The 26,833-nt window shown below is 44.5% G+C and overlaps 2 protein-coding genes across 3 annotated transcripts; both read right to left on the bottom strand.

Annotated features, from left to right (window-relative positions):
• Positions 1 to 385: 385 nt before the first annotated feature.
• FNDC10 (fibronectin type III domain containing 10) lies at positions 386 to 2,380 on the bottom strand. Its single transcript, XM_074558721.1, has one exon. It carries the CDS (start codon positions 2,127 to 2,129, stop codon positions 1,455 to 1,457), a length of 675 nt encoding a protein of 224 aa, XP_074414822.1. The 5' UTR covers positions 2,130 to 2,380; the 3' UTR covers positions 386 to 1,454.
• Positions 2,381 to 3,628: 1,248 nt separating this feature from the next.
• Positions 3,629 to 26,788, bottom strand: LOC102072977 (Golgi integral membrane protein 4). Of its 2 annotated transcripts, none has more exons than XM_074558720.1 (13): positions 26,135 to 26,788; positions 24,637 to 24,711; positions 22,853 to 22,902; positions 21,778 to 21,831; positions 18,711 to 18,861; positions 18,411 to 18,493; positions 17,551 to 17,700; positions 16,025 to 16,161; positions 14,709 to 14,860; positions 13,639 to 13,700; positions 11,993 to 12,157; positions 9,671 to 9,755; positions 3,629 to 7,699 (listed from the first exon to the last, which is right to left on the bottom strand). In XM_074558720.1, the coding sequence occupies exons 1-13, from the start codon at positions 26,319 to 26,321 to the stop codon at positions 7,674 to 7,676; spliced, it is 1,377 nt and encodes a 458-aa protein (XP_074414821.1). In that variant the 5' UTR covers positions 26,322 to 26,788; the 3' UTR covers positions 3,629 to 7,673. The 2 variants fall into 2 exon arrangements, with proteins under 2 accessions (XP_074414821.1, XP_074414819.1); XM_074558718.1 differs by having other exon boundaries at positions 9,684 to 9,755; positions 26,135 to 26,787.
• Between the last annotated feature and the right edge of the window lie 45 nt (positions 26,789 to 26,833).

A 26,833-nucleotide genomic window follows, 5' to 3' on the forward strand; every position in this document is an offset into this window, starting at 1 on the left:
TCCTCAGCCACTCCCAAGTTCTGGAAGAAGGGATTTTGTTCAGTACAAATACTGGGTATTATTAAGGATTCCACACATTTCCTATATTTACCCTCTACCACAAACGACTTTCACAAGGAAAAGCAAACAGGTCGTTCACCAGTGCTAAACATTTACACAAACAGATCACACTGAACCTGACAGTCCCTTTACAAAAGAGCCTTCCCCTACTTTTTTAGTTTTTGCTCTAAGTGCACAGTTCCTAAGTGATAATAAATTAATTTTTTTTGTGTTACAGCAGTCAACTACATACAAACAACACGTACTAAAAACTACCTCACTAAATACCTCTCTGAAGGTAACTACTTTGTGGATATATTAAATTTCAAGTAATGCTCAGCCCAAGTTGTTTGTTTTTGTTTTTGTTTTTTTTTTTAAGAAAACAATCAGACAAACCAACAACCACTAATTCCAGAGACAAGAACACGAGGGAGACACACTTAAAAACTACGAGGACTACAGGAACAGCTACTCCAAGAGAAATGGGACAAATTCTCAGCACTAAGGCACAATAGAATCAGTACTAGAGTATGGCTAAAACCTTACTTCACTACAGCATCAAGTGAGGAGTTACCAGGGAGTGTTCCTACGCTCAAAACACTCGGCTACAACATCAGTGAGTTCTGTGGTCAAGAAGCTTCTACCTTAGTGCAGCTGCTTTGCTAAAGGAGGGGATTTCAGGGGGCACTCACTTCTATCTTATAATTAAGGGTTGGTTCCTACTTGCTCAACGAAATGGAGTTTTCTTGTTCAATTTATCCCTTTACCTGCACTCTTTGTGAAACTACAACGCGATTCTGATGGGAGAAAAGCAGGTGCTGGATGTTGATGGTCGAAAACCCTCGACCAGAAAACCCCCGTGGTTTTTGGACAGTGGCCCCAAAATTTGTGACCACCATAAAGCATGACAAAAAACCCACCTAAACCACGAAATTACGTGGGCTTTGGATCAAGCACACCCTTAGCTATGGGGTTTGTGGTCCCACCAGTCAGTCCTACTGAACTTTACACAACTTTACCCCACAGGAAAAAAACCAAGCACGGCTCTAAGACCAAGAGGTTTTAGGCTTAAAATAAGGGTGCTCTGGAGAGTCTTTCGAACAGGCCCTCGGTAGGATCAGCCGCTTGCCCTTAAAAACAGACGATTTCTGGCACTTGGGGACCTCTGCTATTGTGTTTTGATCCGCTGAGATGCCACGAGTTCACCACGAACGGCTCCGGCCGAGAAGCCACCGCAGGAGGAAGGAGAGCTCCGAGCTCCGTTGGGACCGCGCATCCGGCAGGCTTGGGCACAGCGCTGCCAGAACAGTCTGGAAAATCTCTTCCCGGAACGGAGGCTGCGGGAGCCGCCGGGCGCCGCATCATCATCATCATCATCATCATCACCATCATCACCATCACCATCGCCTCCCGCACTAGGCGCGGCGCGCAGCGGCCGCCCCGTGCCCTCCGCGGGCCAGCGCGGGGCTCATGAGGTTCTCGGTGATGTAGGCCACGAGCAGGCAGATGAAGACGAGCATCACGCAGATGGATCCCCCCACGGCCGTCATGGCCACCACGATGTCGCGCATGGCCGCGGGCTCCACGCGGAACTCCACGCACTGCGCGGGCGGCGCGGGGCGCGGCGGGGCGAAGCGCGGCTGCAGGCACAGGCGGTAGCGCACGCTGCCGTGCGCCTCGGCCAGCAGGTAATCGCGACACGCGGCCCCCAGCTCCACGCTGTCGCAGGGGAAGCGCGTGTAGGTGCCGTCCCAGGAGCAGTTGAGCGCGAAGCCGCGCAGGGCGGCGGCGGGGCGGGCGGGCGGCCCCCAGTGCCGCATGCCCCACTGCAGCAGCACGCTGCCGTTCCGCAGCACGTTGGCCACCAGCGCGCCGCCCGCGGAGCGGTGGGCGCGGCACGCCCGCGCCGAGCACTGGAAGCCGCGGGCCGGCGGGCGGAAGCACAGCCGCGCCCCCGCCGCCGCCGCCGCGGCGCCATCGCCGCCCACCTTGTAGGGGCACCACGGCTCGTCGGGGTCGGCGTTGGGCTCGGCCAGCCCGAGGCACAGCAGGGCGAGCAGAGGAGGCAGCAGGCTGGGCGGGCCGGGCATGCCGGCGGCCGCCGCCGCATGGAGCCGCGGAGAGGCGCGGAGCGCGGCGCCGGTGGATGCGCGGGGCTCGGCAGCCGCCGCGGGGCCGCCAATGGAGAGGCGGTGCCGCCGTTAACTCTCGCCGGGCTGCGGAGCACCCGCCCGATGCGGCCGCTGGTGGCCGCCCGGACGCGGCTCTCGGGGATCCGCGTGGAGCGCTGAGACCCCGCAAGGACCGGAACGGGGGATGCTGAGACCCCGCAGGGGCGGGTACCGGGGTGCTGAGAGCCCACGGGGATGGGCACGGGGTGCTCAGACCCCGCAAGGACCGGAACGGGGGATGCTGAGACCCCACAAGGACCGGAACGGGGTGCTGAGACTCCGCAAGGACCGGCACAAGGGGATGCTGAGATCCCGCAGGGGCGGGTACCGGGGTGCTGAGACCCCACAGGGATGGGCACGGGGATGCTGAGACCCCGCAAGGACCGGAACGGGGATGCTGAGACCCCGCAAGGACACGCACAGGGGATGCTGAGATCCCACATGAGGGGGATGCTCAGACCTCGCAAGGATTGGCACAGGGATGCTCAGACCCTGCAAAGGTTGGCACAGGGATGCCAAGACCCCCCCCAAATGTCTGTACAAGGATGCTGAGATCCCCCAAAGGTTGCTACAGGGATACTCAGTCCCCCCAAGTATCGGCACAGGGATGCTCAGACCCCCCAAAGGTTGCTACAGGGATGCTCAGACCCCGCAAGGATTGGCACAGGGATGCTCAGACCCCCCAAAGGTTGGCACAGGGATGCCAAGACCCTCCCAAATGTCTGTACAAGGATGCTCAGACCCCCCAAAGGTTGGCACAGGGGATGTGCAGCCTCTCCGTGCCTCCCCCGGGCTCTGTTGTGCCCACCGGGGTCACGTCCCTCCAGGGCTTGGGGGGCTGCTCAGTCCTGTCTTGGTCAAGTTGCAGATTTCATCTCAGACCAAAAAAAAAAAAAATTTTTAATTAGTCCGTAGTTTTGATCTGGTTTTACATAGCATCCTATTTTAATTTTTATAGCAGAACATAAGCATTTGTCTATATTTAACTTGTAAAATAGAATAATTAACATATGATTTTGTTAAAATCCTCAGAAATGTGCCTGAACACGTTGCTGTAGTTCTTCACTGTGTTACTTATTTAGAAACACATTGCAGTTTCCTGTGTGTGTTTCCTTTAAAAACAGCATTTGATTTATGTAACTTGAAAATACAACAAAAATAAGATCCCAAGACCTATTTTTATTTCACAGCCTGAACAAAACCAAACCCAAATCATACCTGGAAGGTGAGGCTTGCATATACACAAAGTATAATTTGTTTAAATAATTTTGCTTTCTGATGCATTGAACACAAATGGTTTGACATCAGGGCACCTTTTCCTGTTTGATTTTTCAAGTGTGTGCTTCCTGAGGAAATCTTTAATTTACCAATATCAAGTATTTCAAGTTATTTCCACATCTAATTTTTCACCAGATTGAATGGGGGTGTCTGCTAGCCTACGGAAAGTTGTCAGGAATCTCCTTTGATAGCAAGAGAGATCAATAAAAAAATAAAATCAGCATAGAAAAGGATGCTGAAGGTGCAGTTATGGCTTGGAGAACACTCAGATACTGGAGCAGAAGAGGTGCTGTGCTGCTGAAGGCACTTCTTGGCAAATTTGCGTGTGGAATTCAGCCAGGATGCAAAACCTGGAGCTCTGACAGCCCTTCCTGAGCAAGGTGAGCGTGTTCAGGGAGTGGCTGGAGCCAAACCAAGATTTTCCTCCTTCAAACTTTGTGTCCTTCTCCTGACAGCAATGATTGTTCCAGAGCTGTCATTGCTGTGTCCAGAGAGGAGATCTGGCACCAGCCTCTGTGGCTGCTTTGATGGAGAATTTGTGATGGACAAATTGTGAGGAACAACTTGTGATGGACAACTTGTGATAACTTGTGAGGAACAACTTGTGATGGACAATTTGTGATGGACAACTTGTGATGGACAATTTGTGAGGGACAACTTGTGATGGACAAATTATGAGGGACAATTTGTGAGGAACAACTTGTGAGGGACAATTTGTGATGGACAATTTGTGATGGACAATTTGTGATGGACAACTTGTGAGGGACAATTTGTGATAACTTGTGAGGAACAACTTGTGATGGACAATTTGTGATGGACAACTTGTGAGGGACAATTTGTGATGGACAACTTGTGAGGGACAATTTGTGATAACTTGTGAGGAACAACTTGTGATGGACAAATTGTGAGGAGCAACTTGTGATGGACAACTTGTGAGGAACAATTTGTGAGGGACAATTTGTGATGGACAAGTTGTGATGGACAACTTGTGATAACTTGTGAGGAACAACTTGTGATGGACAATTTGTGAGGGACAATTTGTGAGGGACAACTTGTGATGGACAACTTGTGATGGAACAACTTGTGATGAACAACTTCCGAGGAACAACTTGTGATCACCAACCTGTGATGAACAGCTTATGAGGAACAACTTGCAATGAACAATTTGCGATCAACAACTTGTGAGGAGCAACTTGTGATGGACACCTTGTGATCAACAACTTGTGATCAACAACTTGTGATCATAACAACTTGTGATGAACTCACCCTGAGTTCTGGGAGATCCAAGGGTCTGGAGTGTGCTGCAGGGAGGGAAAATGGTTGGCACAGCAGTGAAGGCCCATCAAAAAAAAATGATAAAACTATGGGTTAACTACACTTCTGCACTTTTTTTGGCCTTGCACTGTGGCCGAGCAAAACCCCAATTATTTATGCAGAGCCAAGCAGGCCCCTGTGCTTTGGCTTGGCCAGCCTGGCTGTGCTGGCTCCCTGGGAATCCTTTATCTCATTGTTTGCTCTCTTATCAATCCATCTGTTTCCTGAGATTTGTTCTGTGCAGCAAAACCCAGCCTGGGCTATTTCATGGCATTGCTTCAGCATTCTGCTGCTCAGCTCCGTGATGTTCCAAGCTGAGAAGCCCCAGCAGGATCCCAGATTGCTTCAGAGCCTCCAGCCAGACCCAGCACCACCACAGGCTTTGTCTTTCCTGCTTCTCCTCCTCTGGATTTATTGTCTCTTCTCAAGGAAACACTGAAGGAGTATCAGAACTCGCTGTGGGCCAGGCAGTGAAGCACTGACAACCTCCAGCTCACAATTTATGCAGCACTCTGCTAATTTTAGCCTCAGATGTGGCCAGGGCAGCCAGTCCCCAGGGCAGAGATGTTTGCTCTCAGCACATGACATATGGTTCCTAAAGCACCCTCCGAGCTGGGAGCTTTGCGTCCAGCCCAGTTGCTGCACTTCCCCCCGAGTCATAACTCTGAGGATTACTCACCCTAGACGTGCAAGCACAGAGAATCTGCCTCCTAATTTAGATTTTCCTGCAGCCTGAATCCATGAGCAGCCTCACCCCCGTTGGGCTGCTATTTGCAGTGCTTGATTCACTTCCAGTCAGGGCTGAGGCAGCCAGAGCCAGGGAGGGAGAGCTGAGCTGAACACAGCTGGGTGATGGAACCCTGGCTGCTGAAAATATTAAACTTTCTGTTTAAAATTAGAGCTTTCTGTGCTGACAGGCAGAGAAAACGGCATTGGACCTGAGGCTGTGGAGAAGGGCTCCAAAATGGAATGATGGAACTGGGATGGTGGGTGTGGGGCTGGTTAGAAGTGGAAAACTTAAAGAGTTTGGGGATCACAGGGTGGAAAATGTAAGAGTTTGGGGTTTTAGAATATAGAAATTAATATGAAGCAAGATGGAGGCTTTAGGGCAGAGACAGGTTGTTCTTCTTTACCTTCTTCTTCCTGCTTCTCCATGGGTTTGGGTGCTTTTGTGTAATTGGACAGAAAAATCCACATTGTGGGGTCGAGTGATCAGTTATTGGGTTAAAAGGGAAATTAATTTAGGTATCATTACTTAATTGGACAGTTTATCCTTAAAATGCCTTGTAACAAAAGATAGTTGGCCATTTTGTGCATCTTGAACCCCACCAGGGTTTGGTAGGGAGCTCCTTACTGAGCTGCATGAGCAGCTCTGGCTCTTGGCTAAAGGATGATTTCCTGAAATTGTCCCTTTCCTTATTCTCTACTCCATGCCAGAGTTGGACTTGCACAGCTGATTGTGCTGGTAAGAAACACAAGCAGAATGAAAACAAAGAACCAAAAACTCCTATGAAATGTAAATTTCAAGCTCTATTACAACCAGTGGAAGAAAAACAAAAATAATCAATGCTGTCAGAATGAAAAAGGCTGAGCTTGTTGGGAAATAAATATTGTTTTCCCCAGTGCCTAAAAGTGCTTGCAAAATATGCCACAAACAAGGGATTAGAAAGAGCTCAGCTAATTCAAATAGAGAACAAAGATGCTCTGATTTTTTAGCAGGTGATGGGATTCAGGCACAATTCCCTGTGTTTGTGGTTGAGGTGATGAGGAAGGAGGACACAGCTCAGGGCAGCAGTGGGACAGCTCTGCCCTGCTCTTATCACTTAAAGCAGGCTCTGGGCTTTGAGATATCATGATTAAACCCATCCTCCTTTCATTTTCAATTCCAGCTGACTGTTCCTTCCTTGTCCCTGAGGTCAGGCAAATCTTTTGGAGGCTGAGTAAAGTCCCACAGGATTCAACACCAACAGCTCCCATCTTGCTGATCAAAACCTCTCTAGAAGAGACAAAATTTACCTTGGCTGCTGCTGGGAGACTGGCAAGAATCCAACCAGGCTGGAACTGCATTCGTTGGGCTGAAAATATTCTTTTTTTTTTTTTCCTGTTTCTTGGCATGGCTGTCACTGTCCCCATGGGGAAGAGCTCAGGGCAGCCCTCACCTCCAGCAGGGGGGAGGCACAGGATTCCAAGGGACACTCAGCAGGAATGTCACACAGCTCAAAGGAAGGGCAGGGAGGGCTCTGCAAGGATCTGCTCCCAGTTTCTGGAGGGTTCCTGCAGCAGGAAAGTGTCCACATCCACACACACACATTTTTCTGGCTGTGGTTGGTGCTCTCTTGCACAGCTCCAGGGCAAAGAACAGGAAATTTCCTCTGGTTCCCTCCCCACCCTGCTCACGGGATGTGTTAAAGAAACACAAAATCATTTATGAAGACAGATTCCTTTGTATTTGAGTGAGTCCAGGGACCCCTCTGCTGCCCAGGGGGGGTAAAAAACACCCCCAAAACCAGCCCCAAAAACCCTCTCCAGCTCAGAAAGGGGATGTGAAAAACAGGAGGGCGAAGAACACAGTAAATCAAAAAGTGCTCCTAAGAAAAGCAGCAGGGTAAGACCACCCCCAGTCTGAGATCTCTGAGGCAGCAGTGGCCCCACACTGAGATGGGATTTTCGTATTTTCATCTGCAAACCCCTCTTTGTTTGGGGGATCTCTCTCCTCCTGCATTGCTGTGGGCAGTGTTTCACTGCCATCCCCTCATTCCTGCAGCATCCTGCATTTCCAGCAGCTCTCAGAAGTAATCATCCTTCTTGCCAGCACCTCCCTGCCTCCCCACAGGCTCCTTCTGCTCCTGGACAAGCTCCAGGTCGTCGTTGTCATCCACCTCCCCTCCATGATCCTCCTGGGATGGGAACAGCCAGGAAGGGGAAAAAAATCAGCAAAAAGGAAATCCTGGAAAAGGAGATCCCAAAGCAAACCACGCTGTCCCTGAGCAGAACTGTTCCACCAACCCAGCCCAGCTTGGAAACCTGGGAAAACAGGGCAGAACCCACCTCTGGTGGCACCTTCAGAGGTGTTTTAGGCACATTTTAATATCCTGGCAGTGCAGTGGAGCTTTGATATCTCAGCTTTGATACCTCAGCCTGTCGCCTCTGCTGCACAAGGGGCAGATGTGAAGAGCAGGAGCTGATATTTTACATCCTCCACATTTCAAACTGTGCCACCCACCCCAGCCAGGCCATGCAGAGCCTCCAGGGAGGATTTCAGCTCCAAGCATCCACTGGAGACACCTTCAAGAGGCCTGGAATCATCGCTCAGGGACAGGAGACCTGACACCAACCCTGCCCTGTATTTCCCTTCATTCCCAAACCCTCAGCAATCCTGGGAAACTGCAGGAAAACCCCTCAGGAGCCACTCACAAAGGGCAGGGAGGGAATGAATGAGACTGGAAAAGGATTCATTTCTATCTCTGAAGGTGCCAGGGTGATCCTGTCCAGCTCATGCTTGAAAAACATTGATCTGGTATTGCTGCACTGGCACAGCCTTGGTTCCTGCTGGGATTGATCCCTGTTGTGATTCCCCCTAAAATTCCTCCTATAATTCCCCCTGTGATTGATTCCTGCAGTGATTCCTTGTATAATTCTTCCTGTGATTCATCCTATAATTCCTCCTGTGAAATTCCTGCTGTGATTCCTCCTGTGATTCTCCCTAAAATTCCTCCTATAATTTCTCCTGTTTCCCCCTGTGATGGATTCCTCCTGTAATTTCCCCTATGATTCCTCCTGTGGTTAATTTCTCCTAAAATCCCTCCTATAATTCCTCCTGTGAGTCTCCCTAAAATTCCTCCTATAATTTCTCCTGTAATTCCTCCTGTGATTGCTGCTATAATTCCTCCTGTAATTTCTCCTATAATTCCTCCTATGATTGATTCCTGCTGTGATTCCTGCAGTGATTCCTCCTAAAATCCCTTCTATAATTCCTCCTGTAATTCCTCCTGTGATTCCTACTATAATTCCTCCTGTAATTTCTCCTATAATTCCTCCTGTGACTGATTCCTGCTGTGATTCCTGCAGCGATTCTCCCTAAAATTCCTCCTATGATTGATTCCTCCTGTGATTCCTGCTATAATTCCTCCTGTAATTTCTCCTATAATTCCTCCTATGATTGACTGCTGTGATTCTTCCTGTGATTAATTTCTCCTAAAATCCCTCCTATAATTCCTCCTGTGATTCTCCCTAAAATTCCTCCTACAATTTCTCCTGTGATTCCTCCTATGATTGATTTCTGCTGTGATTCCTGCAGTGATTCCTTCTATAATTCCTCCTATAATTCTTCCTGTAATTTCTCCTATAATTCCTCCTGTGACTGATTCCTGCTGTGATTCCTCCTGTGATTCTCCCTAAAATTCCCCCTGTAATTTCTCCTGTGATTCCTCCTATGATTGATTCCTGCAGTGATTCCTCCTAAAATCCCTCCTATAATTCCTCCTGTGATTTCTCCTATAATTCCTCCTATGATTGACTGCTGTGATTCTTCCTGTGATTCCTCCTGTGATTAATTTCTCCTAAAATCCCTCCTATAATTCCTCCTGTGACTCCTGCTATAATTCCCGCTATAATTCCCCCCCTTTGCTGTTTGGGAGCACCCCACAGCTCGGCTGCTGCAGACACAAAGCAGGAGGGCACCAAGAGCACAAAGGATGCTCTGAACACCTGCAAAAGGCAGCAATGAGCTCCTGGACCCCTCCCAGAGGCAGACCTGGGGTCCCTGCTCACCCCTGGCTCCCCAAAAGCTGAGTCCCCCCAAATTCCTGCCTGCCAACCCCCTCTCCCCCCACCAGGTGACCCCACAGCAGAGAGGAAAGAGGAAGAACCTTGGTGTCGTACAATTTCTTGCTCCTGATCTTCTTGGTAATCCTCCAGTGGCTCTTCCCTGGGCTTGGCAGCTCTGCCAGCATCCTGGAAAACACAGGCAGGGTTGGCAGTGCCCAGGTGTGGGAATTCAGGACATCCCTCTGTCTGTCTGTCTGTCTGTCTGTCTGTCCCTGCCAGGGGAATCAGAGACCCTGGCACAGAGCCCCAGACTCTGTGACTTTGATTATGACCCATGGAAAAAAAATTACCAACTTATATGAAGATCTACAAGCCACAAAAGTTTAAGTAGAATAATAGTGAACTTATCATGGGGTGAAAAATAGATTTTTTGGGGGTTTTTAGAATGGGGGTTTGGGGGGTAAGATGGAGGGATCTGGGCGTGTCCAGCCTTTCTCCTTCTTCTTCTTGGCCTCCATCCTCTGGGTGATGGTGGCATTTTTGGATTGGTTTAGAGGAGAAGCTCACTGTCTGACACAGGTGATGGGTATTGGGAAGGAATTGTAAATATTGTAGTTTTTAGTATAAAGAGATAACACCAGAGTGCCTCTGTCTGTCCTGCTGAGAGAACCTCAGAGATCAGGAGAGAGAATTTTATAGGTAAGAAACAATAAACAACCTTGAGAGTGAGAAATAAAGAGTTCTGACTCCTTCAAGTGCCAGGCTGGGGAAAGAGACTTTGTGACACATTTTGGGGCTGGTAAAAGAGACTTTGTGACACATTTTGGGGCTGGTAAAAGAGATTTTCTGACACATTTTGGGACTGGTAAAAGAGACTTTGTGACAATTTTGGGGCTGGTAAAAGAGATTTTCTGACACATTTTGGGGCTGGTAAAAGAGACTTTGTGACACATTTTGGGGCTGGTAAAAGAGATTTTCTGGCACATTTTGGGGTCACCATGAGCAGCCAAAGCCCCGAGTGCCAGCCTGCTGCCAGGACCAGCTCCTGCCCCACAGCCAGGACAGGTCAGGGGGAGCAGAGGGACAATCAGGCAGCACAAACTCCGTTTATTTTTTTGCCACCCAGTCTCTTTTCCCAGCTCCTCTCTCCTGCAGCAGGAGGGCCCCAGGGCTGTTGCATCTGGAAAATTTTGGGTTTTTTAGGGTAGAGCTTTAGGGAGCACAGCGCAGCCAGATCTGAGAGCCAGGTATTTACATCACTAATTCTTTCCACATTTTCACTCATCTCAAGGAGGTGCCAGCACCTCTCTCTTGTTTGATTTCATTGGCCTGGATTTCTTTTTTTCCTTTCTTAATCCCACCATTAATCATGATTTTGGAGCCTGACAGATAAAACACTCCTTTTCTTTTTTTAAAACAAGCAATGTTTAGCTGCTTGTCAAAACAAATGAACATTTCCCTGGTGCAGAGTCTGGCTTCAGGCAGCAAGAAACACTTGGTGAAACAAATGGATTCCATCTGCAGGGAAGCCAACAAGGAGGCAGAGCTCTGAAATGCTGCTGGTGCTGATAAAAACCACAAGCAGAACGAAAACAAAAGACCAAAAAGTCCTAAGAAATGTAGATTTAAAGTTCCATTACAACCAGTGGAAGAAAAAATAGGTTGGGTTTGAGAAACCTGCCAAAGAGCTTTCTGCTCCTGCCACAACTCAAAGGGGGTTATGGATCCACCAGGAATTTGGGTTATGGATCCACCAGGAATTTGGATTGTGGATCCATGAAGAATTTGGATTATGGATCCACCAGGAACTTGAATTATGGATCCACCAGGAACTTGGATTATGGATCCACCAGGAATTTGAATTATGGATCCACCAGGAATTTGGATTATGGATCCATCAAGACTTTGGATTATGGATCCACCAGGAATTTGGATTGTGGATCCACCAAGAATTTGGATTGTGGATCCACCAGGAACTTGAATTATGGATCCACCAGGAATTTGGATTATGGATCCACCAGGAATCAGGATTATGGATCCACCAGGAATTTGGGCTATGGATCCATGAGGAATTTGGATTATGGATCCACCAGGAACTTGGGTTATGGATCCACCAGGAATCAGGACTATGGATCCATGAGGAATTTGGATTGTGGATCCACTTGGGAATCAGGATTATGGATCCACCCAGGAATCAGGATTATGGATCCACCAGGAACTTGAATTATGGATCCACTCAGGAATTTGGATTATGGATCCACCAGGAATCAGGATTATGGATCCACCAGGAATTTGGGTTATGGATCCACCAGGAATTTGGGCTATGGATCCACCAGGAATCTGATGTTTCCCTTCCAGCCCTTCAGCTCTCTGCCCATCCACCATCCCCAGCTGGGGTCCCTCCTGGCCCTGCTGGTTGTCACCTTTGGTGGCTTCTCCTTCCACTCTTCTTTAACTCTGGGCTCCTTGAGCTTCTCCGAGGCTCCCGCCTTCTCCTCAAAGTCAGGTCTCTCCAGCTCAGCCTCCTCAAACTCATCCTCCCCCTGGTTGTTGGGGTCCTGGGCAGGATCTGCAGCATCATCTGGCACCTGGACAGGAAAAGCCTCTTGTGGCTTTTAGTTATTTATTTTCATTTATTTATTTGATTTTATTTATTCCCTCAGGAGGCAGCACCCTGCATCCCCCAGCAAGCCAGGAGCACTTGCACCTCTCCAAGCCTGTTGGGGTTTGTTCAAAAACCCCGAAACATCTCTGTTATCCCTCTGCACCCGGGGAGTTTGGAGTTCACAGAAACCTCTGGGTAATTATTGACTGATTGAGCTCTCATTATTGGGTGGACTCTTACAGACACAATTGCATCCAGGTGAAAGAGGGAAGGATGGGAAGGTGAAAACTTCTCCCAGGCGGGCTGGGCAGGGCTTGGAGCAGCCTGGGACAGTGGGAGGTGGCTGAGGATGGGGCCAGATGAGATTTAAGGTCCTTTCCAAGTTTGGAGCACCCTGGGACAGTGGGAGGTGGCTGAGGAGGGGCTCAGATGAGATTTAAGGTCCTTTCCAAGTTTGGAGCACCCTGGGACAGTGGGAGGTGGCTGAGGATGGGGTGAGATGAGATTTAAGGTCCTTTCCAAGTTTGGAGCACCCTGGGACAGTGGGAGGTGGCTGAGGATGGGGCCAGATGAGATTTAAGGTCCTTTCCAAGTTTGGAGCACCCTGGGACAGTGGGAGGTGGCTGAGGATGGGGCCAGATGAGATTTAAGGTCCTTTCCAAGTTTGGAGCACCCTGGGACAGTGGGAGGTGGCTGAGGATGGGCTCAGATGAGATTTAAGGTCCTTTCCAAGTTTGGAGCAGCCTGGGACAGTGGGAGGTGGCTGAGGAGGGGGTGAGATGAGATTTAAGGCCCTTTCCAAGTTTGGAGCAGCCTGGGACAGTGGGAGGTGGCTGAGGAGGGGGCAGATGAGATTTAAGGTCCTTTCCAAGTTTGGAGCACTCTGGGACAGTGGGAGGTGGCTGAGGAGGGCTCAGATGAGATTTAAGGTCCTTTCCAAGTTTGGAGCACTCTGGGACAGTGGGAGGTGGCCAGGGATGGGGGCAGATGAGATTTAAGGTCCTTTCCAAGTTTGTAGCAGCCTGGGACAGTGGGAGGTGGCTGAGGAGGGGGTGAGATGAGATTTAAGGTCCTTTCCAAGGTTGGAGCACCCTGGGACAGTGGGAGGTGGCTGAGGATGGGCTCAGATGAGATTTAAGGTCCTTTCCAAGTTTGGAGCAGCCTGGGACAGTGGGAAGTGGCCAGGGATGGGCTCAGATGAGATTTAAGGTCCTTTCCAAGTTTGGAGCAGCCTGGGACAGTGGGAGGTGGCTGAGGATGGGGTGAGATGAGATTTAAGGTCCTTTCCAAGTTTGGAGCAGCCTGGGACAGTGGGAGGTGGCTGAGGATGGGCTCAGATGAGATTTAAGGTCCTTTCCAAGTTTGGAGCAGCCTGGGACAGTGGGAGGTGGCTGAGGATGGGCTCAGATGAGATTTAAGGTCCTTTCCCAGCCTTTGGGGGTCTGTGGTGCTCTGGTCACTCACCATGGGCTCCTGGGCCTCGGGCTCTTTCTGGGAGTGCAGCTCCCTGTCGATGACTCCTGCATCTGCCAGGGACAGGGAGCAGAATATACAGTATCAAAATATATAAATACAGATATAGAAATATATAATGACTAATGTATTAAAATATAGGCAAAATACATAATATATAATATACATAATGTAGAATGTAGAATGTAGAATATAGAATATTGAATAGAAAATATAGAATATTGAATGTAGAATTATAATATAATATATAATATATAAAATTATATAGTCCTAATGATATATAATTATATCTATATAATATATAGTATATAGTATATAGTATATAATATATAATATATAATATATAATATATAATATATAATATATAATATATAATATATAATATATAATATATAATATATAATATATAATATATTATGTCTAATATAGAATATAGAATATTGAATATAAAATATAGAATATTGAATATAGAATTATAATATAATATATAATATATAAAATTATATCGTTCTAATGATATATAATTATATCTATATAACATATATAATTATTATATATAATATATAATTACAATATATACTATAACAGAAGCATATGTGTGTACATGGAACAGTAACCCATTGGATAAATTATACCCAGTTCAGTAAAATTAAGCAAAGGCGATAGGCTAGGAAAAACAAAATTAACTTTGTGGCAACTTTCCATTGGATTACAATGTTATATATTGTAACATTGTAATTGGATTGCAATGTTATATATAAGTAACAAAGAGACTTTTGACCTATGTCTGACCGCTTTTAAACATTCAAATCTCATTTTAAAATCTTAAATTTAATTAAAAAAAAAATTCAATCTCCCAGCCTTTGAGGCTGATGTTTCTATGTAATATTTTGGTTTTAGCCCGGCAGTAGTCCCATCCCTTCAATTCAAGATAACTGTCGGTGTCTCCAAGACAATAAAATAAAACATAAAATACATAAATAAATAAATAAATAAATAAAATAAAATAAATAAATTAAATAAATAAATAAAAAATGAAATGAAATGGATCATTTCCATACCCATTTGCAGCTCCTCCTGGTCGGCCCCGTCCCCGTGTGCCGCTGTCCCTGTCCCTGGGCTCCGGGTGCTGCCCCTGTGCCCATCCCTGGGGGTGTCCTGGGCACTCCTGGGCATCCCCCGGGCATCCCCCGGGCTCACAGGGACCTGCCAGCTGCAGACAGACAGGGTTGGGTGGGGTTGGCAGGGAGGAACGATCAGCATTGACCCCACGTGCTCCAAAGGCTCGTTTATTATTTTATTATACTGTATTATATTCAAGTAGTATCATAAAATAATGATATATAATATAATGTACTGATATATAATATAATGATATATAGTGATATATAATGATATGTAATGTAATGTAATATAATATAATATAATATAATATAATGTAATGTAATGTAATATAATAATGATATATAATACAATAATGATATATAATATAATGATATATAATAGTATATACTATACTATAATATAATATATATAATAATATATATACTATATATAGTTTATATATATCTACAATATATATATATACTATATATACTATGTATATAGTATATATAGTATATGTCACATATATAATAATAATATATTATTTTATATATATAGTATATACTATATGTACTATATATAATAATATACTATAATATAATGTATATATGTAATAACATAGCATAATACAATATAATACACCATAACATTTTGAAATCAGCATTTCTCACCTCAAAATTCACATGTAAATACACACTACATAAACCCACTATAAAAATTTTAAAATCCTCTACAAATCCATTCCCCACATCTGTGCAGCATCCACTGGATGCCCAGAATCCCAGGAATTCCAGCAAAACCAGTAAAAAAAAAATCCCATTTTTCAAGCAAACCCACAATAAAGACAAGAAGGGGAATGCTCCTTTTGGGCAAAAGCTGAGAGTAGAATAATTTTGTGTGACCAAAACCTGTAAAAACTCCAGTTTTTCAAGCAAATCCACAGTATAGACAAGAAGGATGCTCTCCTTTTGGGCATCTTCACCCCAAACACAGAGTAGAAGAATTTTGTGTGAAAAATCCCATTTTTGAAGCAAACCTCCAGTAAAATCAAGTGGAGGGATGCTCATTTTGGGCATCTTCATCCCAAAAGGTCCAAGTAGAATTTTGTGTCACCGAGACCAGTGAAAAACCCCATTTTTTCAAGCAAACCCACAGTACAGACAAGAAGAAGGATGCTCCTTTTGGGCATCTTTACCCCAAACACAAAGTAGAAGAATTCTGCGTCCCCAAACCCATTGAAAATCCCCGTTTTGAGGGGTTTGGTGCCACCCACCTGTGCGCTGGCAGCTCCCTGCCCGGCCCTGGCGCATTTTCTGCTGCGGATTTTGGTCCTGGCTCAGGCAGGGCCAGCCCAGGGGCCGGGCTCTGCTCGTGGCTCCTCACCTGGATGTGCATCTGCATCTCCACACCCTGCAAGGAACACCCCTGGATTTATATCAATAAATAAATAGAAATAGAAATCTATTTTATATATATATATATATATAAAACAGTCCCAAACCTGGGCCAGAAAATCCTTAATCAAAGAAAAAAACACCCTCGAGTGCTCCAGAAGAAATCTGCCCTGCCCACCCTGCAGTTCAGGACCCTTCCTGTCATGCAGCCAAAAAGGAAAAATTCAGATCCAGCTTTGCCTGGGAATCATTCAATAATTCCAATAATTCAATAATTCCAATGATTCAATAATTCCAAAAAGGAAAAATTTCATCCAGCTTTGCCTGGGAATCATTCAATAATTCCAAAAAAGGAATCATTCCATAAAGGAATAACTGAGATCCAGCTTCAGCTGGGAATCATTCAATAATTCCAATAATTCAATAATTCCAATAATTCAATAATTCCAAAAAGGAATAACTGAGATCCAGCTTTGCCTGGGAATCATTCAGTAATTCCAATAATTCAATAATTCCAAAAAGGAAAAATTTGATCCAGCTTTGCCTGGGAATCATTCAATAATTCCAATAATTCAATAATTCCAATAATTCAATAATTCCAAAAAGGAAAAATTTGATCCAGTTTTGCCTGGGAATCATTCAATAATTCCAAGAAGGAATAATTCTGATTCGGCTTTGGCTGGGAATAATTCAGTAGTTCCAGAAAGGAATAATTCCAAAAAAGGAATAATTCAATAATTCAGATCCAGCTTTGGCTGGGAATAATTCAATCATTCCAAAAAAGGAATAATTCCAAAAAAGGAATAATTCCAAAAAGGAATAATTAAGATCCAGCTTTATCTGGAAATAATTCAATAATTCCAGAAAAGGAATAACTGAGATCCAGATTTGGCTGGGAATAATTTGATAATTCCCAAAAGGGGAATAATTCCAAAAAGGAATAACTGAGATCCAGCTTTGGCTGGGAATAATTCAATAATTACAAAAAAGGAATAATTCCAAAAGGGAATAATTAAGATCCAGGTTTGGGTGGGAATAATTCAATAATTCCAAAAGGGGAATCATTCCAAAAAGGAATAATTGAGATCCAGGTTTGGCTGGGAATAATTCAATAATTCCAGAAAAGGAATAACTCAGATCCAGGTTTGGCTGGGAATAATTCAATAATTCCAATAATTCAATAATTCCAAAAAATGAATAATTTCAAAAAGGAATGACTGAGATCCAGGTTTGGCTGGGAATAATTTAAAAATTCCAAAAAGGAATAATTCCAAAAAGGAAGGAAGGGAGGAAGGACAAGAACAAACTCTGATCTTCGCTGTTTTGAGGCCCCGGCAGCCTTTGCAGAATGTTCATCCCGGGCTTTTCCAGGGAATCCCACAGGAAATCCCAGGGAATTCCACACCTGGGGCCTCCCCGGCTGCAGGTGGGTGCTGGCTGGCACCAGGGGCTGCTGCCCCTTCCTTCCTCCTCCTCCTCCTCCTCCTCCTCCTCCTCTCAGGCCCGGCATCTTCTGCAGAGCTTCCTTGAGCTGCCTGAACTCCTCCATCTGCGCCTGCGGGAGAGAAGGGCACAGAGAAACCTCACAAGGGTCACACATCTCCCTGCTGGGAGCTGGATTCGTGATTTGGAGAATATTTATCATTTAGAGAACATTTATCATTTAGAGAATATTTATTATTTATACAATATTTATTATTTGGAGAATGTTTGCCCAGATGGTTACCTGGGCACTGAGGGGAGAGAAGGACACAGAGAAACCTCATAAAGGGTCAAACATCTCCCTGCTGGGAGCTGGATTCATTATTTGGAGAATATTTATCATTTAGAGAATATTTATCATTTATACAATATTTATTATTTGGAGAATATTTATTATTTGGAGAATGTTTGCCCAGGTGGTTACGTGGACACTGAGGGGAGAGAAGGACACAGAGAAACCTCACAAGGGTTAAACATCTCCCTGCTGGGAGCTGGATTCATGATTTGGAGAATATTTATCATTTAGAGAATATTTATTGTTTAGAGAATATTTATCATTTAGAGAATATTTATGATTTGGAGAATGTTTGCCCGGGTGGTTACCTGGGCATTGAAGGGAGAGAAGGACACAGAGAAACCTCACAAAGGGTTAAATATCTCCCTGCTGGGACCTGGATTCATTATTTGGAGAATATTTATCATTTAGAGAATATTTATTAATTGGAAAACATTTATTATTTATACAATATTTATTATTTGGAGAATATTTGCCCAGGTGGTTACCTGGGCACTGAGGAGCTGCGAGTGCACCTCCAGGTGAGCTTTCCTGAGCAGTTTGCTCTCTTCTCTGAGTTTCTGCACCGTGTCTGCAGGAGGAGAAGACATTTGTTTAAAAATATATTATTTTTTTCATTTTTTCCCACGTGTGGCATCTCCCTTTCTCCCCACAAACCCCCCCTGACCTCTCCAAGCCCAGGAACCCCAAACCCGCTCCAGCAATTCCTTCTCTCCGGGCTCTTCCCCAGCTCCCATTGTTTGCCCCAGGGCTCAGAGCAATAATTTGATTTTTGTGTTTCCCCTCACCCTGCAGGTTGGTGACCTCGCTGTCCCTCTGCTGCTGCAGCTGGGCCACTTTCTGGCCGTGGCTCTCCAGGCTCCTCCTGTGCTCCAGCCTGAGGCTGTTGTGCTGCAGCTGCAGCTCCAGCAGCTGCTTCTTGACGTCGTCGTGCTGGTTCTGGGGAGGAAAACGGGGCAGGGGGGCTGAGCTGGGGCAGAGCTACAGAATCAAGCAGGGATTGATGGAAAGGAGCTCCTGCATGGAGACAGCACGGGCAGCAGCAGAGCCAGCCTGGGCTGCACCCAGGATCAACCAGAATGGGCCCAAAATGAACCAGAATGGCCCCAAAATGAACCAGAATGGTCCCAAAATGAACCAAAATGGTCCCAAAATGAACCAAAATGGTCCCAAAATGAACCCAAGATGAATGAGAATGGTCCCAAAATGAGACCAAGATGAATCAAATTGAACCCAAAATGAACCAAAATGGTCCCAAAATGAACCCAAGATGAATGAGAATGGTCCCAAAATGAGACCAAGATGAATCAAAATGGTCCCAAAATGAACCAAAATGGTCCCAAATTGATCCCAGGATGAACCAAAATGGTCCCAAAAAATGGTGCCGGGATGAACCAAAATGGTCCCAAAATGAACCAAAATGGCCCCAAGATAAACAAAAATGGTCCCAAAATGAACCCAAGATGAGTGAAAATGGTCCCAAAAAATGGTCCCAGGATAAACCAGAATGGTCCTAAAATGAACCCAAAATGGTCCCAAAATGAACCAAAATGGTCCAAAATTGATCCCAAGATGAACGAGAATGGTCCCAAAATGAACCCCAGATGAAACCAAATAGCCCCAAAATGAACCCAGGATCAGCCAAAATGGTCCCAAAAAATGGTCTCAGGATGAACCAAAATGGTGCCAAAATGAACCGAAATGGTCTGAAATTGATCCCAGGATGAACCAAAATGGTCCCAAAATGAACCCAAAATGGTCCCAAAATGAGACCAAGATGAACCAAAATGGTCCCAAAAAACGGTCCCAAAATGAACCAAAATGGTCCCAAAATGAACCCAAGATGAATGAGAATGGTCCCAAAATGAGACCGAGATGAATCAAAATGGTCCCAAAATGAACCAAAATGGTTTGAAATTGATCCCAAGATGAACAAAAATGGTCCCAAAAAATGGTCTCGGGATGAACCAAAATGGTCCCAAACAGGATGAACCAAAATGGTCCTAAAATGAACCAAAATGGCCCCAAGATAAACAAAAATGGTCTCAAAATGAACTCAAAATGGTCCGAAGATGAACCCAAGATGGTTCCCAAAATGGTCCCGAAATAAACTCAAGATTGGGTTTTTTTTGGGGGACTCAATCATAATGAACCCAGGATGAACCAAAATGGCCCCAAAATGAACCAAAATGGTCACAAAATGAACCAAAATGGTCCCAAAAAATGGTCTTGGGATGAACCAAAATGGTCCCAAAATGAACCCAAGATGAACCAAAATGGTCCCAAAATGAACCCAAGATGAACGAAAATGGTCCCAAAATGGCCCCAAAATGAACCCAGGATGAACCAAAACGGTCCCAAAATGGTCCCAAAATAAACTCAAGATTGGGTTTATTTGGGGGACTCAACATAATGAACCCAGGATAAACCAAAATGGTCCCAAAATGAACCAAAATGGTCCGAAATTGATCCCAAGATAAATCAAAATGGTCCCAAAAAATGGTCTTGGGATGAACCAAAATGGTCCCAAAATGAACCAAAATGGTCTGAAATTGATCCCAAAATGAACCAAAATGGTCCCAAGATGAACCCCAGATGAAAACAAATGGCCCCAAAATTAACCCAGGATCAGCCAAAATGGTCCCAAAAAATGGTCCCGGGATGAACCAAAATGGTCCCAAAATGAACCCAAAATGAGACCAAGATGAACCAAAATGGTCCCAAAATGAACCAAAATGGCCCCAAGATAAACAAAAATGGTCTCAAAATGAACCCAAGATGAACCAAAATGGTCCCAAAAAATGGTCCCAGGATAAACCAGAATGGTCCTAAAATGAACCCAAAATGGTCCCAAAATGAACCAAAATGGTCACCAAATGAACCCCAGATGAAACCAAATGGCCCCAAAATGAACCCGGATCAGCCAAAATGGTCCCAAAAAATGGTCCCGGGATGAACCAAAATGGTCCCAAGATGAACCAAAATGGTCCCAAAATGAACCAAAATGGCCCCAAAATGAACCCAAATGGCCCCAAAGATCCCATTCCCAGCCGTGCCAGTGCCATTCCTGGCAGCGATTCCCTCCCGATCCCACCACTCCCACTGGGAACGTCCCTGCCTGGGCAGAGCTGTCACCCACAGCCTCAAAATGGGCTAAAACCTGCATTTTCTGAGAGAAAAAAAATAAAAATCCCATTTTTTTGGAAATCTCCCACCGCCCCAAGGGCTGGTTTTGTCTTTCACCAGCTGTAAACGCAGTTTAAAACAAAAAAATAAAGGAGATGGTTGGTTCAGTGTAAAAATTGAACATCCAGGTGTGCTTCAGGTAGGGCAGGTGATAAGCTAAAAAATGCTATAAAATTGTATAAAATGCTATAAAATGCTATAAAATGCTTTAAGCTTCAGGTAGGGCAGGTGATAAGCTAAAAAAATGCTATAAAATTGTATAAAATTGTATAAAATGCTATAAAATGCTTTAAGCTTCAGGTAGGGCAGGTGATGAGCTAAAAAATGCTATAAAATTGTATAAAATGCTATAAAATGCTATAAAATGCTTTAAGCTTCAGGTAAGGCAGGTGATGAGCTAAAAAAATGCTATAAAATTGTATAAAATTGTATAAAATGCTATAAAATGCTTTAAGCTGAACCTCTTCACAGACTGAAATATTTGGTAGGAGCCCAAAGGTCACCTCCAATGGATAAATCCCATTTTCACACTGAGAGACCCAGAAAAAGCAGCCAAACCCTGGGTGATAAAAGTGCTCAAGGGCTGATGGTGCAGCAAGAAAAATTATAAATAAAAATAGAAAAATGATGAAGAAAAGCCCTAAAACTCAGCAGGAAAAGCTGCCTTACCTTCAGGATCTTGTGCTGGGAGCTGAGGGCGCCGTATCTGTTCATGGAGTCTTGCTGGGGAGGGAAAAAAGATCCAAAAGTGCAAATTAGAACCCAGAAAAATCCAGAAAAGGGAGAAAATCCCACAGGAACACACAAGGCAGGAAAATGTTGAGTTTTTATCTTGTTTTTCGCCAGGGTTGGGATGAAATGTGTGAGATGGAGTTGCTTGTTTGGGCTCAGATGGCACCAGAAAAAAAAAATATTTCCCATTGTGGGACAAATACTTCCCATTGTGGGGCAAATATTTCCCATTGTGGGAGAAATATTTCCCATTGTGGGGTAAATATTTGTCATTGTGAGAAAAATATTTCTCATTGTGGGGCAAAAATTTCTTATTTGGGGTAAATATTTCTTATTTGGGGTAAATATTTCCCATTGTGGGGCAAATATTTCTCATTGTGAGGAAAATATTTCTCATTGTGGGAAAAATATTTGTTATTGTGGGGTAAATATTTCTCATTGTGGGGTAAATATTTCCCATTGTGGGATAAATATTTCTCATTGTGGGACAAATATTTGTTATTGTGGGCAAATATTTCTCATTGTGGGAAAAATATTTCTCATTGTGGGGCAAATATTACTTATTTGGGGTAAATATTTTCCATTGTGGGGCAAATATTTCTCATTTTGGGAAAAATATTTGTTATTGTGGGGCAAATATTTCTCATTGTGGAGCAAATATTTCTTATTTGGGGTAAATATTTCTTATTTGGGGTAAATATTTCCCATTGTGGGGCAAATATTTCCCATTGTGGGGCAAATATTTCTCATTGTGGGGTAAATATTTCCCATTGTGGGGCAAATATTTCTTATTTGGGGTAAATATTTCCCATTGTGGGGTAAATATTTCTCATTGTTGGGCAAATATTTCTCATTGTGGGGCAAATATTTGTTATTGTGGGGCAAATATTTCTCATTGTGGGGTAAATATTTCTCATTGTGGGACAAATATTTCTCATTTCGGGTAAATATTTCTCATTTTGGGGTAAATATTTCTCATTTTGGGACACAGCCCTGCACAGAGCACGCCCACCTTCTCCTTGTTGAGAGCTTCCTGAGCTTCCAACTTGTACACTAAAAAATCTGGAAAAGGGAGAAAAGAAGGCAGTGAAATGGGTGAAAGGGTTGTAATGGTTGAATAAAGCATTGTTCAGCATATATAAAAATATTTATATTTAGAATAAAGTTGTAATGGTTGAAAAAGCATCATTCAGCATATATATGTAAATATTTATATTTATAATAAAGTTGTAATGTTTGAATAAAGCATTGTTCAGCATATATAAAAATATTTATATTTAGAATTAAGTTGTAATGTTTAAATAAAGCATTGTTCAGCATATATAAAAATATTTATATTTAGAATAAAGGTTTAATGGTTGAATAAAGCATTGTTCAGCTTACACTTTTATGTATATTTATGTATTTATAATCATAGTTATAGTTATAGTTATAATAAAAGGTTTAATGGTTGAATAAAGCATTGTTCAGTTTACACTTACATCTATATTAATATGTATATTAATATGTATATAATATTTACATTTATATGTTTTTAGTTATAGTTATAGTTATAGTTATAGTTATAGTTATAGTTATAGTTATTATAAAGTTGTAATGTTTGAACAAAGCATTGTTCTGTTTATATTTGCATTTATATCTATATTTATATTTATTTATATTTACATATGTATTATATTTACATTTACAGTTACAGTTACATTTACATTTACAGTTATATTTATATTTATATTTATATTTATATTTATATTTATATTTATATTGTTATTGTTATTGTTATTGTTATTGTTATTATAAAGTTGTAATGTTTGAACAATGCATTGTTCTATTTATATTTGCATTTATATTTATTTTTATTTATTTATATTTATATTTACATCTGTATTTATATTTATATTTATAGTTATAGTTATGCTTACAGTTATAGTTATAGTTACAGTTATAGTTACGGTTATAGTTATAATAAAGTCGTAATGTTTGAACAAAGCATTGTTCTGTTTATATTTGCATTTATATCTATATTTATATTATTTATATTTATTTATATCTATATTTACATCTGTATTTACATTTATATTTATAGTTATAGTTAGTTATAGTTATGCTTACAGTTATAGTTATAGTTATTATAAAGTTGTAATGTTTGAACAAAGCATTGTTCTGTTTATATTTGCATTTATATCTATATTTATATTTATTTATATTTACATTTATATTTATATTTATAGTTAGTTATAGTTATGCTTACGGTTACAGTTATAGTTACAGTTATAGTTATTATAAAGTTGTAATGTTTGAACAAAGCATTGTTCTGTTTATATTTTCATTTATATCTATATTTATATTTATTTATATTTATATCTATATTTACATCTGTATTTACATTTATATTTATAGTTATAGTTAGTTATAGTTATGCTTACAGTTATAGTTATAGTTATAGTTATATAGTTATAGTTATAATAAAGTTGTAATGTTTGAACAAAGCATTGTTCTGTTTATATTTGCATTTATATCTATATATATTTATTTATGTTTATATTTACATCTGTATTTATATTTATATTTACATTTACATTTATATTTATACTTATATTTATATGTTATATTTATATTTATATTTATATTTATATTTATATTTATATTTATATTTATTTTTATTTTTATTTTTATTTTTATTTTTATTTTTATATTTATTTCTAGTGTGATGTTTGAATAAAGCATTGCTCAGCATATCTATATTTCTATATATTTCTCCAGCCACCTTTGTGGCCATTGGGGCCAGTGGGGTCTCACCTTCCTTGGTTTTCTTGTGCTCGCCCCTCTCCTTCTGCAGGGAGCGCTCCAGGCGGGCCCGGTGCTCGTACACCACTGGGGACAGCAGGAAAACTCCGTTTATCCCCTCTCATCTTTGTCCCATTATTAAAACAAAAATCTGATTCTTTACCGCCATTAAAAATAAAAAAAAAATCGGATTTTCACCTACCGTTAACAAAAAAAATTCAGATATTTTTCTATTGTTAAAAACAAAAATTAGATATTTCCGCGCCATTTAAATTCAGATATATTCCCCGCCATTTAAAAAAATAGGATTTTTTCCCACCAATTAAAAAAATGAGATATTTTTCCCTCATCTTGGGGCCCTGGAGGGGTCACTCATCTTGGGGTCACTCACTCTTGGGGCTCCAGAGGGGTCACTCACTCACCTTGGGGTCCACTCACCCTGGAGCTCCAGAGGGGTCACTCACCCTGGGGTCACTCACACGGACAGTTTTGGAGGGGTCACTCACTCACCCTGGGGTCACTCACAGGGGTCCCTCACTCACCCTGGGGTCACTCACACGGACAGTTCTGGAGGGGTCACTCATCTTGGGGGTCCGGAGGGTCACTCACAGGGACAGCTCTGGAGGGGTCACTCACTCACCTTGGAGCTCAGGAGGGGTCACTCACCCTGGGGTCACTCTCAAGGACAGCTCTGGAGGGGTCACTCACTCACCCTGGGGTCACTCACAGGGGTCACTCACTGACATTGTGAGGTCTAGAGGGGTCACTCACCCTGGGGTCACTCACAGGGGTCACTCACTCACCCTGGGGCTCCGGAGGGGTTACTCATCTTGAAGTCCACTCACCCTGGGGTTCTGGAGGGGTCACTCACCCTGGGGTCACTCACAGGGGTCACTCACAGGGGTCACAGGGGTCACTCACAGGGGTCTCTCACTCACCCTGGGGTCCTGGAGGGGTCACTCACTCACATTGTGAGGTCTGGAGGGGTCACTCACCCTGGGGTCACTCACCCTGGGGTCACTCACAGGGGTCACTCACAGGGGTCACTCTCAGGAGTCACTCACAGGGGTCACTCACAGGGGTCTCTCACTCACCCTGGGGTCACTCTCAGGGGTCACTCACCCTGGGGTCAGTCACAGGGGTCGCTCACAGGGGTCCCTCACAGGGGTCTCTCACAGGGGTCACTCACAGGGGTCCCTCACTCACCCTGGGGTCAGTCACAGGGGTCACTCACAGGGGTCACTCTCAGGGGTCACTCACAGGGGTCGCTCACAGGGGTCCCTCACAGGGGTCTCTCACAGGGGTCACTCTCAGGGGTCGCTCACAGGGGTCACTCTCAGGGGTCGCTCACAGGGGTCACTCACAGGGGTCCCTCACTCACCCTGGGGTCAGTCACAGGGGTCCCTCACAGGGGTCACTCACAGGGGTCACTCACAGGGGTCACTCCCAGGGGTCCCTCACTCACCCTGGGGTCAGTCACAGGGGTCACTCACACGGGTCCCTCACTCACCTTGCAGCTGTGCCGACAGCGCTTCCTGCTGCAGTTTGTATTTCTGCGCCAGCGCCTCGGCGCCCCGCACCCTGCTCTGGAGGTGCCCGTAGAGCAGCGCGGCCGAGGCCAGGCCGGCCAGGCCGAGCAGGCCGAGCGCGGGGGGCAGCAGCGCCTTGTGCCGGCGGGAGCACATCGCGGTGCCCATGGCGGAGCGGGGCGGCGCGGCCCGGCCCGGGGCGCCCTTAAACCATCGCCTTATTCCGGCCCTGCCGCTCCTCTCCCCGCCGATCCCTGCGGAGGATGCGGGCTCGGCTCCGCTCCCAGCCGCGCTCTATTCCCCGCTGTCCGTCGGGACATCCGAGCGGAGCCCGAGCATCCTCGGGGGGCGACGGCACCGAGCAGCGGCAGCGGCAGGAGGAGGAGGAGGAGGAGGAAGAGGAGGAGGAGGAGGAAAACTTTTGCTTCCCATGTGCTGCTGCTGCGGAGAGGAGGGGGGGGCGGGAAGGGGGTACCGCCGCCTTTGGCTCTTCCCACCGGAAAAAATAACCCGGCCAGAGGAGGAGAAGCCCTTGGGCCCCCTCCCCGCGGCGGATCCCGCAGGAAGCGGCGCCGGGAGAGCGGCCAGGAAGGCAGGAACGCGGCGGCGGCATCCGGGCTGCGGGGCCCGGGGTCCGCCCTCGGCCGCGGGAGGGGCTGCGGGGACACGGGGGGACACGG

Source organism: Zonotrichia albicollis, chromosome 25 (genome assembly GCF_047830755.1).
Source record: "Zonotrichia albicollis isolate bZonAlb1 chromosome 25, bZonAlb1.hap1, whole genome shotgun sequence".
In the NCBI taxonomy this organism is placed as follows: domain Eukaryota; kingdom Metazoa; phylum Chordata; class Aves; order Passeriformes; family Passerellidae; genus Zonotrichia; species Zonotrichia albicollis.